This window comes from Spermophilus citellus, assembly GCF_964194105.1.
Source record: "Spermophilus citellus genome assembly, chromosome: 5".
NCBI classification, from domain to species: Eukaryota; Metazoa; Chordata; class Mammalia; order Rodentia; family Sciuridae; genus Spermophilus; species Spermophilus citellus.
Genome location: NC_138186.1, coordinates 154,111,074 through 154,131,826, shown reverse-complemented (window position 1 = coordinate 154,131,826; position 20,753 = coordinate 154,111,074). Strand labels below are relative to the sequence as shown.

The 20,753-nt window shown below is 34.2% G+C and overlaps 1 protein-coding gene across 3 annotated transcripts in view; it reads left to right on the top strand.

Moving 5' to 3' along the window:
• SHPRH (SNF2 histone linker PHD RING helicase) overlaps window positions 1–18,842 on the top strand; it is a 100,239-nt gene extending 81,397 nt beyond the window's left edge. For all 3 annotated transcript variants that reach the window (XM_081295883.1, XM_081295882.1, XM_081295881.1), the window contains one exon: window positions 449–18,842. In XM_081295883.1, coding sequence (XP_081152009.1) covers window positions 449–545 — 97 coding nt within the window. In that variant the 3' untranslated portion in view covers window positions 546–18,842. The remainder of the gene's footprint in view (window positions 1–448) is intronic.
• The last annotated feature ends 1,911 nt before the right edge of the window (window positions 18,843–20,753 follow it).

Genomic DNA, 20,753 nt, shown 5'->3' with positions numbered 1-20,753 from the left:
TACCTAAAACACAAATGCTTTTTATTGTTACCATGTTATTGTATTCCATGTATGACAGAATTCAGTGGTTTCCATATAAGCTGCCTAAATAAAATAGTAGTTGGAAGAACTGTTGAAATTTTCTTTAAACAAATTAGCTTTAGATGGTAAGAATGTAATTTGTAAGGTTAAAGCTGTAGCAGCTGCTCTCAGGGGACCTTCTTTCTTATTAATTGTTTAGAGAAAAAAATATATTTTATGTCAAAACCTGAAAATAATATATACAAGTCTTTATTAATTTTTGACACATTATAATAATAAATCTCATCTCCTACTTTCTTCTGGAAGTTTCTTATGGCCGAATTCTAACAATTTAGGAACAAATATATGTTTGGTCTTTTGTTACTATAAATGTAATCACTGATTCCTTGGGGTTTCCTCCTGGTTGTGCCCACTTGGAAAACTGCAGTCACACGAACTCATCAGGAAAGCATTCCGAGGCCTCTGTCTTGACTGTGGCTGATCTGGCAGACCTGTTCACCAAAGAAACGGAAGAGCTTGAATGAACTACATCTGATTCATTCCACAGACTAATGTATTAATAAACTTTTATAGCTGTAGAGCAAAGTTATAAGTTTAAACAGTCCAGTAGATGTCAGTAAACACTGTTCCTATTTGAATGAATTTGTTTCCTTTTTTGATTTTGCATTGGCTAAGTACTTACTGAGCCCTTTTCAATATACTGTTTTCAAATGGTCTAAAGATTCTTAATTTTACACTCCTGATAAAACATTTATTTTTGTTCCAAAGACTATATCTGTATCTGATGAGGCATGGGAATTAAGAGAGGTAATGTGTACTTTTTGATATGATTAATTGTAAAAAGAGTTGGAATAAGAGAGAAGTAAACTAGTCTAGTTTTATATAACCTGATATATCCAACCAACATATATCTCCTTTTTGAAAGGCCTTTAATATCTTAAGCACGTGATTCACTAATATCGTGTCAGTAATATTTTAAGTAAATGCTTAACTATAAGAACTCCTAGTTATTTGAATAACTTTAAATTATAACACCATGATAACTTTACAGTAATACAACCCCTAACAGTAAGTTAATCCTAGGCAATTATTTGTTTTCACTGCATCTTGCTACTAAAATCAAAACACTGTAAGCTTTTCATTAAGTTTTTATATGTCTTAAGATTGATATATCTATAAATATTGCACTTTTTATAATTTTTGTTCTTTATATAGAAATATGGCAGGTTTTTTTTTTAATCATTGTTATACTGATGTCTTAGATTGTTCTCCTTTCCTGTGTTCTTGTGTAACTAGCCATTTTAGCACTGATACCTAAATTTATGATAGACTTTGTTATTTCATTGTAGTTATTCTTCCTTAAGGACTAGTATTTGATCTTTTGAATAAGAGAATCCATTTTCACATTAACAAATAATTGCAAGTGATAAAAACTAAGCATTTCTTCTTTTATGAAGAATTAATGGACTTTGAAATCACTAAATTAAGGAATAATGTTGTAGCTATTAGACATAATATAAATGTACTTATTTTGTTTTCTTCAAGCCTTCCGAGTTTTAAACGACCCTCAGGACTCATTAGCTCCTACTTACCTGCCCAGAAAACTGTAATAGAAATATCCCCAGGATCTTATTCATCCAGGAGGCTTTGGTGCTTAGCTAAGGTGCATTTTCTTACTCTAGGTTTATAGGGTGACATAATGCAGCTGAAGAAAACACACATTTTTGGTGCTTATTCTTCAGTTGAAGAGAGATATGCATTGGTTCTTTTATATGAAATTAAACAGAATTATTACTTTGTAGCTCTTTGTACATAATAAAGAGCTTTTCTTTATGCTCGTGTGTTTAATTTTCCTAGCAGTCCTGTGAAATGGATGTTATTAATATTCCTGTTTTAAAGATAGAGAACTAAGATTCAGAAATTGAGAAACTTGCCTATGACACATAGCAAATAAACAGTGGAGGCCAGGCTCCCTGACTCCAAATCTAATGTTCTTCCACGAAATCATATATCGTACTGAGGTTCAGAAGGCCCATGGCTATAATTTAATAATGAGACTATTTCAGCATTTCTTTTTGTTTCCTGGTATTCCTTTATGTGCTGTTTTAGGAAAAACTGATATGCTACAATTTTGTAAAAAAAAGAATATATATATATATATATATATATATATATATATATATTTACACACACTTATCTGTATTAGAAAATACTATTATTTATTTCTGTAAAATATCTTTAATTAAATAAATATTTTAGTGGAAATTGAAACTAGAATCACTTAATTTCTAAATCATAGAACATATGGATTTTCTTTGTTTTTTCTCAAAAGATGATAAAATTACTGCTACTACAGAATCCCATGTATTGTATACATTTGTTATTTTTTTGATAGTTCTTCCACTTATTCAAAACAAATACATGTCCCCACATCTTGGCTACAGCAAAGAATTTTTAAGTTGCCTTCCTCTACGATTTTATATTCTCTGAAATATCACTGTTGTACTAAGGAACCACTGAGAAAAAAAAAACTGGATACCCCAAACCTTAGTATACCCCAAATCTTTAAATGTGTTTGTGTGTTCTTCAGAATGATTCCAGATGAGTTTACTAAGACCAAAAAAATATATTGTTATACAGTGTAAACTATATAGACCTAGTTCCTTAGCCTGTTTCTTCAAACCCAGATAGCTTTACTATGTTTATAACAGCTTCAACTTTTCTCTTTGTATATAACTCTTAGCAAAAAAAGGTTATGCATTTAGTTTTAGATAACAGTCCCTTTCAATTCATTAATACAACAAACTGAATATCTTTATCATAAGTCAACATGTAGCTACTAATATTTTACAAATAATAGTAATTGGTTATAAAATCAACTATTATCAAAACATTTAGAAATTTAATTTAGCCATGCAGGATTAAGCATCAACTCAAACTATGTTTTCAAGAGGGCAAAAGAAGAAGTAATGTCTTTTACATATGCCGCTCTCACTAACCCTCCCATGACTTAGTGTGCTTGAGTTCTGTGTATTACACTACAGGATAATCTTTTTATAAATGCAGAAATCACCTTGCTAAATGACCAAAGTATGTGGTGTTGCCTCTGAGTAATAAAACAAATAGTATCACAGAACATAGCACAAGAGCTTAGCAGGAACCAAAGTTGCAATCTCTAGCCTCACTCTGCTTTCAGACAGCCTTTCAGGAGCACATGTAACTCTAAAGGCAGTGGTCCCAAGCATAACTTTATTCTTATTTCATTGTTTACTGCCCTTGACTTGACTGATTTTGTTTGTTGAAACCTACTTTGTTATATTGAAACTAAATCCTTCATATTGCAATGAATGCTTCTTTTCTTGCAAAATATAAATACAATGTAAATAATCTCCATTATCTGTATAATGATCCTTTATATGGAAAACTGTTGTTATTAAAATCAGTTAACTCTGTCCTCCTATCAAGTGATCCATCCCTACCACCTTATCTTAATAGTCTTCCTCTACAACCCATCTATTTGGACTCTTAAAATTGCTTTTAAGACCAGTTTAGAAATTATTCAAATTTTCATAACTTGATGACGTTTTGTTTTCTAACCATAAAATGATATTTTTTTCTCTTTTGATTATATCACTTAAAACCAGGCTTTGCTCTATAGAGTATGTATGCTTTCTGAAATGTTTTATATTTTTAATTAGTCTTATAATTTTCATTCATGGGCCAAAAATTGTGAAGGAAAGTTGTGACATAAATTACATTAAATAATTTATTACATGTACTATTAAATAATACATTTATTCTAATTCTTTTCAGTCAAAAAATACTTGAAGCATCCATTTTATGCTTAATAATAGATGGTTATTCTCATGAAATTTCTGATGTTTCTGGAAGTAACATGACGAATAATAAATATTCTGTTTTTAGAACTTTTAAACATTGGTAAAATTAATATTTTCAACAAATATCTATGTTTAGTCTTCTGCCTTCCATTATTTTTCTGCTTATTTTCTTCTTGCTGTGTGTCAGACAAAGTAGGTGTAAGAAGAACTATTTGATTCTCATCCTTGATTTTATTATCAGTAGCTGATTACCTAATAGCAGGGAGGTAGTTGGTGTCTTCTCTGTGTTCTCACACAATCTCTCGGTGCATACATACCCCTGCTGTCTCTTTTATAAGGACACCAGTCATACTGGATTATGGCCCCATGCTAACAATGTCATTTTAACTTAATCGCTTTCTTTAGGAGCCTTCTTTCTAAATATAATTACACTCTGAGATACTAGGGGTTGGAATTTTAGCACATGAATTGGGGGTCTGGGAGCACAGTTCAGCTCATGATACTTGAGAGAAATGAAAACATCCATCCACATAAGAACTTGTACATAAATATTTATAGTAGCAATGTTAATAATATGTAAGTGAAAAACAACCAACTGTTCATCAAATGGTATACAACTGGTACAACTGACACATAAAAATAGTATATATTTATTTAAATGTGATATGTATTTCCAGTGAAATTTATTTGAACATGAAATGAAGTACTGATACATGTTACCACCAGATGAACCTTGAAAGCATGCTAGCTAAAAACACCAGCCACAAAATACGTTTATGTTTCCATTTGTATGAAAAGACTAGGATAATAAAATCTTAAGCAATAGAAAGTATGTTAGAGGAGTTGTGATGACTACTAATGGATATGGGGCTTCTTATGGGGTAATGAAAGTTTTCTAACCTTAAATTGTAATGATAGTTACACAACTTTGAGTATACTAAAAATCATTGACATGCGCACTTTAAATGGCTTCATTTTATGGTGTGTATATTATATCTCAATATAGGTATTCCTCAAATGTTTTTTAATATAAAAGCTTTTACTTAAAAAGTCTTGAAGCATGCAAATTCTTTGGCAGAGCCTCTTAGACAAATATGAAACAGATGGTCTTTAAAATATGAGGCACATATTGTAGACAATATTGTACTCAGGATCTGTGAATCTTATTAATTTCTGGCAACGAGGTTAAAATGTAGCATCTGGACTTGGTAGCAGTAATTGACATGCAACTGAAGAGCTTGCAGTAGAACTGAAATGACCAATGCATAGATGAAGTTCTTAAACATGAAACAAAGCTATTAGGTTTAAACTCTCTCATTAACCCTCTCTATTCTTAGGCAAAGCCTTCATCTGACACACTTGCCTGTTTCTAGTAATGGCTGACTATAAAACATGTAACCTCAAGTAGGGTATTCTCCCCATCCCAGGAATATAACTCTATAATGCCAGTCTTTCTTATTAAACTAAATAGTTGCGCTTAAAATTTCCATTAAAAAAATACAGTTGTGGCTTGATCTGTGGAATGAACTATAGGCTCTGACATAGTGGAGAATTCTCAACCACTGCATGTTGACATTTTGGACCAGATATTTTTTTCTTGTGGAGATGGTCCTGTGTATTGTGAAATGCTGAGCAATATCCATGGCCTGTTCCCACTAGATCACAGTATATCCCACCCCAAGTTGTGACAAATAAAAACATTCCCAAATTTTCTCTGTGGGGACAAGATGGAGAACCATCAACTTAAGGAAAATTAATAGTTTTTTCATGGTAATAGCAGACCATATACAATAAGGAAAAATCCATGTTTAATTTCTCCTTCACTTATACAAATTCTGTTCACTTGAAGTATTCAGAATGTCATCTAAAAAACAATTTATCATGTAATAACTTTAGATGACAATATTCCTTGATGAGTTTATTTGGAAGATTTTCATTTTTTGTTCTAAATTTTTAACATAATGCTGAAATTCCATCTTGGAGCCACAGGAATCAGTTGCCCTTGAACAGTTCATTGCATTTTTAAATGAATAAAAGGAAATTTTATAATCAGATTTGCCACCTATTAAAAGATTTGCTAAAATTGAAACTGAAGTGATGAATGTGTTAATGAGCTTGATTGTGATTACTTCAGAATATATGCATACATCAAAACATTACATTGTATATCTTAAATATATACTATTTTATTGGTTCTTTTTAGTTATTCATGACAGAATTCATTTGAATATAATTATACAAGCATGGAATATATCTTATTCTAATTAAAACCCCATAGTTATGGATATACACAATGGTGGGATTCACTATGGTTTATTCATATGTGTACATAGAAAAGTTATGTCAGATTCACTTCACTGTCTTTCTTATTCCTATCCCCCCTCCCTTCCCTTCATTCCCCTTTGACTGATCTACTGAAATTCTGTTCTTCCCCTTGCCCCCATTATCTGGGGTTAGCTTTCACATATCAACAAAAATATTTGACCTTTGGCTTTTGGGGTCTGGCTTATATCACTTAGTATGATAGTCTCCAAATCCATCCATTTACTGGCAAATATCTTGAAGTCCTTCTTTATGGCTGAGTAAAATTTATACTATTTTTATATGTCAGTTATACCTCAATAAAGTATGAGAGGGAAAACATTTTGCTGTTTATTGACGGCTTTCTTTCTTTCTTTTTCTTTGCTTGTTGGTTTGGTTTGGTTTTTTGAGATGGGGTCTCACTGTTTTGCCCAAGCAATTTACAAACTTCTGAGTTCAAGCAGCACTCCCACCTCACCTCCCAAGTAGCTGGGATTACAGGTGGCACCATCCCTCACTAAAAGTTTTCATATACACTCAATGTCTTTATCATTAAGGACATCAGTCAACATGATGGAACTCACCATTGTCCTTCCAGTCTGTCAACTCTTCAACTTAGCATTAAGGATGGAGTTAAGTTTTGGTGCAGTGTGCATCAAAGGTTTTAAATGTGAGTTTACTGCAATATGAAACTATGGTGTACATGGCATGTGCCCATATTTTGATCTGTTGTTACATTAATACAATACCACTTTATGACATTAATTTTGTGACACTGTAAAGTCTTCACCTATCTCAAGAATACCATAAGTGGTCCTCATTCTCTACTTTCTAGAGGCTGGATTGAATTATTTCTGACTTTTCTTTTTCCCATTTCCCTCCTTCCTTCTGTTCTTCCATTTCTTCCCTTCTTTCCTTTCTTCCTCCATCCTTTATCAAGTATTATTGAAACTCTAAAGCTGACATTGCTTCCCATCCTTTGCAACTGTACTGCAGGGAAGCGTGGATATGCCAGTCTGTCCTACTAGCAGGAATGGGAGGTTTTACCAAGAAGCCTCACCAGATTTCAAGTCTATGATATTGGCTGCCAGAGACTGATTGAAAGATCATAAAGTCATGAGCAGTAAAACTCCGTTTTCTCCCAGAACTTTTAAAAAATAAACTGAACTTGTTAGTTGGACTTTTGTTAATAGTGTAAGAATAAACCTACTATATTCTATAGCTCAATCATGTCATGACATCCTTCCCTTGCTCAAGCCAAAACTGGAGTCATCCCATACCATTTTCTTCACTCATCCTCACATCTAGCCATCAGCAAGTCAAGTTTGCCTTCAAAATACATCTGTATTCTAGTCAGTTTTCCTCATCTTCACACCTACCATGTGTCCCTGACATCATCACTATTAACTGGTTATTGAGACAGCCAATATAGTCTGCCAGTACAGCCACAGAGTGATCCTTTTAAGATAGATGGCAGATAATGCTCCACCTCTGTTCACAATCCTCTTGTGATTATTCATCTCACTCAACAGAAACCTCAAGGCTAGAAGACCCTATGCGATAAAGACCTCCGTTATCTACCTATAATCATGTCTCCCACATCCCACATAAAGTTCTTATTACTTACAACGTGTCAAATGTACTCCTGGGGCCTTGGAAATGACTGTTCCCTCTCCCCATAACTTACTTTCCCCACATTTATTTATGTTCATTCTGCCACCTAACATCCTTTGGGCCTCTGCTCCAACATGGGTTTATCAGTAAGCCCTCCTAAAACACCCTACACAAGGTAGAACCCTTAGCTCCTTTCACTGTCATTCTATCCCACTTACTAATTTATTTTTCTCCAAGTTCCTAATACCATCTGACATATTCAATTTATAAATTTTCTCAATCATCCCCACTAAGAAATCCCATGAGAGCTAGAATCTTGTTTTACTGCTCTAGCCGAGCACCTGGTACAGAGTAGGAGCTCAATAGATACAATATGTTATAAATGGATTGATAATTAGTAATGTTCTGAAGATTTCCTGTAGAAATTGTTGCTCAAAAATGCTTAATATTAAAAGCTTATTATTACATTTTTCTATAAGGTAGATTGTGAGATAGTTTTTAGGTACCTGTGAAATCCAGTTACTGGAGCTAGTTGCTTCTAATAAAGGTTTTGATGTATACTCATCAAACCTTCAGCTATAACTTTTATAAATGACCTCTTATTTTTCATTTGTACTCCTTAACTCTTTCCAGTCCCAAAGTTGGGCCCTTATTCTAACACTCCTTTGACTATGTCCACCAGTACTTAAGTTTGGAGTAAATCCATCTGGGGATACAGCTCAGATGGTAGAGTGTTTTCCTCGAATCTGGGCTGTTTTGATCTGATCTTCTCATTAACAAGCTGGGTCTCCTTGAACAAGTGACAGCCTTCCCACATGTGAAATAAAGAGTTAAGTTAGATCAAAAGCCCTCAACAAACTTGCTCTTTCACTTGAGAGAATGAGTGGGATGGCCTAACCAAAGCCTTTATTTTTCATACTCTGGACAGTCCAAAGCTAACATTTGAGTGCAAACATTTGTCACAAGTGGGGAGAGGGTACTCACAGGAGTAGATTAGATTATCTCTAACCATTCTGGGCACTAAAATCCCATTATTTCTCTGTTCCAAAGTCTTCAAATTCTTCATCCTCTTTGCCCTAAGGAACCAAATTTCTGTTCTTTCTAACATAGATTACTTTGTCTCAGGTATTTTGTTAAAGCAACAGGAAACAGAATAAGACAAGAAGGAATAAATATATATGTCATTATTTGAATATATCATGAACATCATGTATATAAAAACTCCAAAGGAATCAACAGCAAAAACTACTGAACTAAAAAGTAAATATAGCAAGGTTTCAGTACGCAAGACTAATATATCAAATTCAATTTATTTCCTATATGTCAGCAATGATCCAGTAGAATTTTAAATAAATGTTATACCATTTACAGGCACACAAAAATGTGACATTTAGGTATAAAAATAAAATGTGTATAAGATCTTTATGAGGTAAATTACAAAACTCTGATGAAAGAAATCAAAGAAGAACCAATTAAAGGAAGAGAGATCTCATGTTCATGATTGGAAGCCTCACTATCATCAAGGTATCAGTTCTTCCCAACTTGTTCTATGGACTCGGTGCAATCTCAGCAAATTATATTATAAACATCAACAAACTGACTCTCAAGTTCTAAATGTCTTCAAAAGTTACTGTGAAGCTAGAATAATCAAGACATTGACATTGGTGAAAGAAAAGACAACTGAATCAACAGAATGGAATAGAGAGCTCAGTGATTTCTAGGAATTGTGGCAGGTGGTGTGACACACAAAGCATAGATTTTTAGGGCAGTGAAACCACTTTTTGTGATACTATAATTATGGATCTATGTTTATATATCCAAATGCAGGGAGTTGGGGCTGTAGCTCAGTGGCAGAGCACTTACCTAGCACATGGAAAGCACTGGGTTCCATCCTCAGCAGCATCACATAAAAATAAATAAATACAAGTATTCTGTCCATCTACCAAAAAAGAATTATCCAAACCCATATAAAGTAAAATACCCAGGGTAAATCTTAATTAACGTGAACTATGAACTTCAGGTGATAATGACATGTCAGTGTGTAAGTTTGTTGATTTCCACAAATGTGGCATGCTGGCATGGGATATCTACAGAACAGCAGTAGGGGGTGCACAAAAACTCTTTGAGTTTCCCACTCAGTTCTACTAGGTGGCTAAAACTGCTCTGAAACATAAGGTATTTATAAATATGTGTATTTTCATATACGTCAAAGCCAAGCTCAAATTCCATCTCATTCTTTATAGCCCTCTACAAGTCACTCCTTCCCAACCCCAGGTAAAATTAATAGCTACCTCAGTGTTTTTTCCATGTACTTTAATTTTTATTTTTTCCATTTGGTATGGGGCTGTATGTTAAAATTGTTTAGCTTATACAACTTCTCCTAAGAGATAAATATTTTCAATCTTCTAGGCAATAGCACTGAATTTTTGCACAGTGAATAATTCAACATAGTTCAATAAATATTTATTATGGCAGTACTTAAATCTTTACTAATTTAACTCCAATTTGTGATCGCTGGTTATGTTACATAATAGAATATTCTTAAATTCAACTGAAAAGCACATATGATGGTTTCTTTCAGTCTTTCTCAATGGTAAAATTCTGAGATTCTGTGAAGACTTTTTACAGTACATCTTTTCCTGATTCCTGTTCAAGAACTTTTCTAAAAGTGTTCCCCCTATCAGACAGTCTCATTTCAAGTCCTTATTTAAATCTCTTCAACCCTAAAGATACTAAATTTTATTTTTCATAGATCCTGCCTCCTAAAGACAAAGTAAGAAGGTAATCAAGATGAAAGAAAATACAAATGACAATAACATCTTACTCACCTCCCTCCTCCCCAAACACATTTGAAGCAGACCTAGCAAGGAATCATCTTCTGATGAGTCTTATCCCCTGGATAGGAATGTCCCATGTCTCTGGTTTACAAACAATAGCCCGCAGCGTTGCCTAGGGGCCTTGCTAAAATAGATTGCTGGGCCTAGCCCCTAGAGTTTCTGCTATGAATGGAAATCAATAATTTATAATGTATAAACAAAGGGTGGTTTTATTTTTTCCATGTAGACATTCTTCACTAAAATAGCAGTATATCTCCTCCTTGTGAGATGGAGAAGCTATTGTCTTTTAACAGGTGACACCTTGGCAATCTCAAAAAGGTTCAAAACTGTTAATGTTCGGCCAATTATATACACTATAATTTTTTACAAACGTCTCAAATCAGTTAATGGCTTGGGAAGCAGATAACAGGCACATTTATGGTTTCTATATAAATCTATTGATCATTAGTCTGATTGGTTAAAAGTTAATAATCTATATTCAAAGCCAGCATCAGCAACTTAGTGAGACCTTGTCTGAAAAATAAAAGTTAATAATCTATACTAAATAAGGAAAGCAAGGCAAAGAGAATTATCCTCTTTTTTTTAATATCTGTCAAGACAAGCATCTTTTAGGTATTAATATTACCAGAAAGACTTTTCAAATAATAAAGTAACCTAGAAAACTTGGGATAGGAGATCACATTCCTTTAAAAGAATCTGATCATTTCATGATCTCTGTAGCTCTTCAGAAATGCCAGACTCCTAAGAGTGACTGTATAACAATGATCACTTTCAAAGTACTCCCTAAGGACAATTTCTATGTTATAATTGCATCACAACATTTAATATAAAATAATCGTGCAATCAATTGAAAGCACAATACTATCATGCAAGAGGTACAAAGAATATATTTAAATTGAGCTATTATTATAAGCAACAGGTTACCTAAAGCCAAATAATAAATTATCCCCAATTTAGTGACCTTAAAAAACAATAATCATTTATTTATAACTCATAATTTTTGTGGTTCAGAAATTTGGTAGTGACTTTCAGGAGGCTGTGGTCTTCTGCCAGGTGTAGCTGCAGGTACTGTAAAACTCATCTGATTTGAACTCTTCTTAATTTTGGACATGTAATTGTTTACTGTCTGCCTTATCTTCCTAAAATGTAGTATTTGTTATGGTTGAGATATGAGCTGTCCCCCCAAAACTGATGTGTGAGACAATGCAAGAAAGTTTAGAGATGAAATGATTTGGGTTATGAGAACCTTAATCTAATCAGCACATTAATCCCCTGGTGGAGATTAACTGGGTGTTAACAGTAAGCATATAGTGTGGCTGGAGGAGAGGGGTTTTGGGAGACATATCTTAGGGGTTTATTTTGGTTGAGCAGAGCTCACTCCCTCTACTTTCTGATGCCCTGTTCCCAGTTGCTTCCCTCCTCCACACCCTTCTACCATTTAGTTCTGCCCCAACTCAGCCCCCAGGAATGGAATTGGCTATCTGTGGACTCAGATCTCTGAAACTGTGAGTCCCAAGATAAACTATTTCTCTTTGGTCACAGCAGTGAAAAAAATGACTAAAACAGTATTTTTCTGTGTAGTTTTTTTTGTGTTTTTTTGTGTTGGAGGGGTTTTATATTCTGTTCCCAACATTTAGAATATTACTTGGCAGATAGTATGTCTTTAACAAATATATATTGAGTGAATTATGTTTGGAAAGTCTTGTTATTAAAAAGCAACATTTTAGAACATGACCACAATTTTTATTAATAAAAAGGATAGTCTCTCATGAAATGAGAGCCATTATTACAAAACATTATTATGATTCAAGATATTTAAATTTACTCTGAAATAATAATTCATTGTGTATGTTTGTTTTTCCCAAAAAAATGATATGTCAAGAAGTCAGCTGTAAGAGTCATTGTTTTGGGCTGGTGTTATACCTGAGTGGCAGAGCCATGTGTGAGGTCCTGGGTTGGATCCCTTTCACCACACACCCACACACACACACACACACACAAAAGAATGATTGTTGTAGAACAAGTTTGCTTTTAGTTTTTTGTTTTGGTTTGTTTTTCTGTGTTGTCAGGGTTGACTGCCAAGGCCAAGGCTGTACCTCCTTCAATATCAGATCAAATTTGCTGAACAAGAAACTCCAGGGTGAGACAATTCTAAGAGGGCTAGGCTATATCTCCCTTTGATTCTTTACTTTAGGGTTTTTTATATTCTGAAGTACAAATATTGGAAGTCCACACATGTGTTCTACTTTAATTTCATAATGCATACCAGGAGGGGCTGCTTATTTCCCTTGACTGTCTTTGTGAATACTATCTTAACACTAATAACCTTATCTTAGCCTGACTGTGACATTATCAAAGCTTCCTAATAAGAAAGAACATTCAACAAAAGCCCTCCCACTTTAGTCAGCATAGACAAAGGCCAGGACAAGTGTGAGTCATTGTGTATTAGTCAAGTTAATGTTTGTGTGGAGAAAGCACTTTTGACCTCTGAATCCCTGGGGGCAAAAGGAAGAGGTAACTTTTGGAGTCTCCTTTAACCTTTTTCTTCTAAAAAGGCCTCTTCAGTGGAATTGAAAACCACTGTTGAGAGTTCATGTCCCCATTTGCCCAGAGAGTCACTTCTGCACCTTTGGCTCCTCAAATTCTACCTAAGGTGAACCCTCTGTCCATTTTCAAAATGAGATCAGAGATTGCTGGTTCCTGAGCTGCCAATAATGTTTAATAGTAATAGGATTGGCTCCTATTAATCTAGTACCTTATAATAAGCACTCTGATATGCAGATTTTCCTTCCAGTGTATTAGCAAAAGTAGATAAGACATATTTTTATCCCTTAAGGATTAAAGTGGTTAATTATAACTCATTTAATCCCAAAAATTTGAAGAGAGAAAAATGTACGTTATTATCCCCATTTTCAAGTGAGGAAGTTGTGTGTTAAAAGATAGTTTTCAGAAAAAGATAAAAATGCAACTTTCATACAAATATAAAAACCACATGATAAAGATTATTTGACTCATTCAATGAGGGGACCAGACAGAGGTTATAACTGCTTCAAAAAAGAGGTCAAAAAGCACAAAGTTATACTATGTAAAGGAATGTTGAAATTAATGACAAATTAAGTCAAAACTGCCTCCAAGTGCAGAAAGGTGTGAGGAGGAGAGAAGTCAACAGCACTTACACCAAAGAGGACAGAATGTGACCTGGACAGTCCGGTAGATATGAGGGAGAGTTGTAAAATAGCACTCCGGGAATCAGATAACTGGAGGGAGGGTATATGCCTAGATTTCCAAATAGGGGCTGCTGTGAATCTATGATATCAAATTCAGAGTTTGTCCCTCTCTGAATGTGGTAACATTCAATGTCCCAGTTTCTGAGAACAGTATTTTGTCATCTTAAGTCACATAGAGTTAAGAAAATCAAAACAAAGGCATAAAAAGTAAATTGATGTTCACAGTAAACCCTGCCTCATCTTGAAATGCTCACTGAGGCAGCCAGTAAGCCAAGATGTATCTGGGCCCAGGCCTCTCCATGTTGAGGCCCAACTCCTGAAAGGGAGCCAACCTCAGAACTTGCTCAGCCACATCTGGCTTTTCACTGCGGTTGCAGTAGCAGCATGAATTAGGTTGAAAAGTGACCAACTGCTTCTAAATCTCTATAGGAGTCACATAAATGAGGTCAAAGGCACCAGTCCTACCTCTGGCTGCAACAACAAAATACTGTAGATTGAGGGACTTCAGCAACAGGAATTTATTCTCGTACAGTTCTGGAAACTAGAAGTCCAAGATCAGAGCGCCATCGTGGTTAGATCTAGTGACAGCTTGTTCCTGGCTTGGACCACCACCTTCTTTCCTTCTCACTGTATCCTCTGGGGTCTCTTCTTATAAGGATACTAATCCCATTGGGAGAACACTATCTTCATGCTCATCTAAACCTAATTATTTCCCAAAGACCCCATCTCCAAATAATTCAGTATATGATTTTGAAGGTACACTGTTCAGTCCACAGCAGTACCAGGATATGAACTTCAACAGAGGTTTAAGCCAAGGCTGAAATGGCCACAGCCATGGGGAAGAAAACAGGGCAGAATAAGATTATAGCAGTTTACAAAAATGTGACAACTTGTGGTTCTGAATATTCCATACTAGAACTAGAAAGGTACCATGATCTCACCTTGTATGTATGTATGTGTTTTAAATTTTACTAGGATTTAATAATGGACATTAATAATAAAAAGCTGCATTGACAAATTTGCCTACCATTAATGACCTAAAAAATGTGACAACTCAAAAAGAAACAAATAATTGTTTCAGTGTAGACCTCTCAGAAATCTAGGGCATCATCAAGCCTTGGACGCCTTGGGCTTTTCACTTGGGAAGAATGCACTCTTTTTTTTTTTTTAACTTGTCTTTATTCTCTAAAACCTTTTCAAATCTTGCTCATGAGCTATATTTTGTTCATAAGCTTTAAAAAAATAAACACTCGCATTTTTGTACCACATTACTAAATACAGCCTCTTTACAAAAGGCTTGTTTTTGCTGTTGTTTTTTGCTTTTTAAAAATCCTCCATTCATTTTTCAGAATTCTTTTGAGTTTAAAGATGTTTGGTACAAATAAAGAATTTAGAATTTATTCAATAACAAGTGTCCACAAGGAACAAATACAAAGACTTCCAAATTAAGGTTTCGATCAAATGAAGAGAGGAAAGAAATGGGATTAGATTATAGATGATAGCCCTTTAAAAGATTTGTCTTAAGTTAGAGTCACACAACTAGGAGAGTAGAAGAGAAGATCTCATTTGCCAACAAAATGTAAGAATGAAGTGCTTCATAAAGAATTGCACATAGGTACTGGAGTTGTGGCTCAGTGGTAGAACCCTTGCCTGGCATGTGTGAGGCCCTGGGTTCGATCCTTAGCACCTCAGCACTTAAAACATAAGTGAGATCATGCAGTATTTTTCTTTCTGTCTGGCTTATTTCACTTGGCCTCCAGCTTCCTTCATTTTTATGTCTAAACATTATTCCATTGGGTAGATTTGGAAACACACACATAAAAACTACATTTACTTTATCCATTTATCCATTGATAGATTGTTTTCACATCTTGATTATTGAGAATAATGTTGCAGTGAACATGGGGAAGCAGGTGTCTCTTCAAGATACTGATTTCATTGCCTTTGGGTATATAACACAAGTGAGATTTCTGGACAAAGTGGTAATTCTGTTTTTCGGACTTTTTTTTTTTTTTTTTTTTAGGAAACTATGGGTTTTACATAGTGCCTGTGCCAATTTATATTCCCACCAACAGTGCATAGGATCCCTTTTCTCCATATCTCTTCAGCACTTGTTATCCTTTGCATTTTTTTCTAATCATCATCCTAGTAGACATGAAGGGTTAGCTCGTTGTAATTTTGACTCGTATTTTCTTAATGACTAGGAATGGTTCACACCTTTTCATATACCTCAGCACCATTTTTATGTCTTCTTTGGAGAAATATTTATTTGAGGGTTTTTGTTCATTTTTTAACTAGATGTGTGTGTGTGTGTGTGTGTGTGTTGCTATATAGTTTTAAGTGTTTCTTGTGTATTTTAGATATTAGCTGCTTATCAGATATATGGTCTAAAATATTTTTTTTTCCATTTCATAGGTTCCTTTTTCATTCTAATTGTTTTCTTTGCTATGAAGAAGATTTTTAAATTGTGTGTAATCCCACTTATCTGTTGGGTTTTTTAATTTTTTTTTTTTTTTAGTTGTTAATGGACCTTTATTTATTTGTATGTGGTGCTGAGAATCGAACCCAGTGCCTCACAAGTGCTAGGCAAGCACTCTGCCACTGAGCTGCAATCCCAGCCCTATCTGTTGTTTTTGTTGTTTCTGTTTTGTTTTCATTTTGGTCTGTCATTGGCCTGTATTTTGGTGTCATAGCTAAGAAATTATTGTCTAGATCAGTGTCATGAAGCTTTTCTTTTTTATTTTCTCCTAGTACTTTTACTGTTGGGGTTTATATTTAAGTGTTTAATATATTTTGAGATGGATTTTGTATGTGGTAGAAGAGTCTAGTTTCATTCTTTTGCATTTAGATAATCAGTTTTTAAGCACCATTTATTGAAGAGGCTATATCATTCTCATTGTAAGTTTTTCTCACCTTTGTCAAAACTGAATCATATGTATGTGGGTTTATTTTTGAACTTTCTATTCTGTTTCTTCGCTCCATGTGTCTGTTTTTATGCCAATACCATATTCTTCTGATTATGGTAGCTTTTCAATAAACTTTGAAATTGGGAAGTGTGATAACCTCTAGCATTGTTTTTCTTGCTAATAATCATCACTTTAACTATTTGAAATCTATTGTAGTTTCTAGTAATTTGGGGATTTTTTTCTATTTCTGTAAAAATATTATTAGGATTTTGATGGGAATTGCAGTAAATCTGTAAGTCCCTTTGGTAAGTATGAACATTTTAACAATTTGATTCTTTCAATTCATGAACATGGGATGTCCTTTTATTTATTTGTGTCTTAAATTTCTTCAATCAGTGTTTTATAGTTTTCAGTATACAAGCCTTTCATCTCCTTGGTTGAGTTTATTCTTAAGCACTTTATTCTTCTTCGTGCCATTATAATTGGATTTTTCTTAGTTTACCTTTTGAACAGTGTGTTAATCAGCTTTTCATCACCAAAATACCTGAGAAGAACAACTTAAAAAAGGAAAAGTTTACCTTGAGCTCTTGGTTTCAAAAGTTCAGTCCATGGTTGGGTGATGCCATTGATCTGGGGCCCAGGATAGGCAGATGGCATCATGGCATTAGGGCATGGCAGAGGAAAGCTGCTTATCACATGGCTGCCAAAAGGCAGAGAGAAACAGGAGCCAGGGATAAGATACATAATCCCCAAGGGCACAGCCCCCAGTGACCTACTTCATGCTGTCCCCGCCTATAGTTACTACCCAGTAATCCATTCAAATTAGGAATCCAACAAGTGTATTAATCTACTGATTAGGTCATAGCTGTCATAATCTGATCATTTCATCTATGAACATTCCTGTGTTGTCTCACATATGAGCTTTCAGGGAACACTTTATATTCATACCATAACAAATAGGTTGTTGTTTGTGTTTATAATAAATGCAACTTACTTTTTGTGTGTTGATTTAGTGTCCTGAAAAATTTAATAAGTTCACTTACTGATTTTAGTGGTTTTGCATGTGTATGTGTGGAGTCTTTAGGGTTTTCTAAATGTAAGATTGTGTCACTTATAAACAAATATGGTTTATTTCTTCCCTCCCACTTCGGATGATGACTTTTATTTCTTTGTCTTGCCTAATCTCTGGCCTGGACTTCAGCACTATGTTGAATAGAAGTGGTGAGTGTGGGCTTCCCTACCTTGTTCCAGATCTGTAAAAGCTTTTCACCATTGAGTACAATGAGTACATTGAGACGGGCACTTTTAATTCACTAATTTTAAATGCCAGTTTCCAAAATAAATAATTTTATCCATCTAGGCAGTTATATCCAAATACAGTTTAGGTTTAGATTATAGAAGGATAATTTAACCAATGTTAGTGATTAATAATGGTTAAACAAAACCTACCTTAGATACTGTTAATGTGCCTCTAATATATACTCATTTATCACTCTGAAAGAACAGATAGAATTCAGTTAATGATCCAAAGCAGTTCCTCGAGAAGAGCTCGCCATTCCAAACTATGCTGTACCATTATAATATCCACAAGGAGAAAAGTTGCTTGGCCATTGCCATCAACTTCACCTTCACAACTTTTCTGTAGGGTTGGAATCAGAAACATCAGTTAAAAGCAAATTCTGTAAATTCTCACTATCATGTCCTTATTCTAACTGAAGTCCTGCTCTGTGACTCTTGCTTGTCTTTTTTGTTTGTTTGTTTTTGTACCTCAGATTTCTTTCATTATTTGAAATTGAAGCCACTGCAACATTACCTTTTGGAAAAATAGGTAATTTTTTCCTAAATTTGTATTAATATCTCTACTCTGTCTACATGGATAAATTATTCTGAATATGATAATGTACAGTTCAATGTATGAGTTGATGCTACATTCATAGTAGAGAACAATCTAGAGAAAAAGCATATTAGGTTGAAATTTAAAATTTTATTCTGATTTTCCCGTAGAAACAATGTCATCAAGTATTGCTGAATAGCTTTCCATTTTGGATATGCCATATGTGTTTATTCATTCAAATATTGATGTTTATATTCTTGTTAGCTTTTGACTGTTGAAAATAAAATGTCTGTGGGCACCCATGTACGAGTCTTTCTTTATATATAAGCTTTCATTTCTCTTAGGTTAATACATAGGAGGAGAGTAACTGAATTATATGACAGGCATGTTTACCTTTTAAGGTAATTGGCAAATTGTTTTCTAAAGGACGCACCATTTTACATCCCCAAGCAGTTTATGAGTACTCTAGTCCTTCCACATCCTTGCCAACTCTTAAGTTGCTCAGTCTTTTTAATTTTAGGCATTCCACTAAGGATATAGTGATATCTCACTGTGATTTAATTTTCTGCCCCATGATTAATGATATTGGAAAATATTTGCTCAAATATTGTGCCTACTTTTTAATTAGACTGGTTGACTGATTTCTTATTCTGGATTTTTGAGCTCAAGCGACAAGTAGTTTGAGTTTGTGTCCTTTATCAGGCATTTGCTTTGCAAATATTTTCTCCTGGTCTGTTGACATGTTTTCATTATTTTAGCAGTGTTGTTTGAGGACAGCAGCTTTGAATTTTGGTAAAGATAAATTTATCATTTTTTCTCTTATGAATCTTGCTTTTGGTGTTACACCTAAGAAATCTTACTAGCAGTTAAGTTACAAAGATTTTCTCTAATGTTTTTTCCTACAAGTTCTAGGCTTGAATTTAGGTCTGTGATCCATTTTGAGTTAATTTTGACAAATGCTTCAAGATATGGATCAATATTTCATTTTGCATATGACTGTCTAGTTTTTCCAACAGCACTTGTTAAAAGACTTTGGCCATTGTCTTTCCATCTTTGTAAAAAAATAAATCAGCTGGGCGTATATGTATATTTCTAGACTCTATTTCACTGATCTACTTACCAGTCTTTTTACCAACATAACACCATGAAGATAATTACAGATTTATAGGAATGTGTCATTTCTTGCAGTGTTTGTCCTCCACCTTTATTCTTTTGTTTTAAATTGTTTTGGCTATTCTAGACACTTTGTATTTCCATATGAATTTTAGAATCAACTTGTCAATTTCAACAACAAGAAAAGTTTTCCAAGACTTTTGATTGGGAATGTGTTAAATATATACAAAAGAATTGAAATTGTATACACACACACACACACACACACACACACACACATTTTTCTTTATTTAAGTGCTGGGTATCAAATACAGGGCGTTACATATGCTTGTCAAGCACCCTACCGTTGAGCTATACCCTCAACTCTCATGATAAGAATTTGTGGCCTTAAAACACCATTTGACTGTACACAAAGGACTTAAAATCAGCATATTATAGTGATATGGCTACATCAATGTTTATAGCAGTTCAATTACAATAGTTAAGATATGGAACTAACCTAGATGCTAGTCAACAGATGAATGGATAAAGAATATGTGGTAGATATACACAATGGAATATTACTCAGCCAAAAAAAGAATGAAATTAATTTATTTGCCAGTAAATGGATGGAACTAGAGACTACCATGGTAAATGAAATAAGCGAATCCCAGAAAACCAAAGGCCGAATGTTCTCTCTGATATACAGATGCTAACGCACAGTAAGTGGGGGAGGGAGAAGAATAGAAATTCACTTGATTCAACAAAGGGGAATGAAGGAAAGGGAGGAAGGATGGGAACAGAACAGACAGTAGAATGAATCGGACATAACTTTCCTATGTTCATGTATGAATACACAACCAGTGTAATTCCATATCATGTACAGCCACAAAAACGGGATGTTATACTCCATCTATGTATAATATGTCAAAATACATTCTACTGTCATGTGTAACTAAAATGAACAAATAAAAAAATAAAAACAAAGAATTTGTGCCCTTACAAAATTGAGACACCAGAGAGCTCATTTGTCCATTCCATCATGTGAGGATACTGTGAAAAAGTGCTGTCTGCATCAGAGA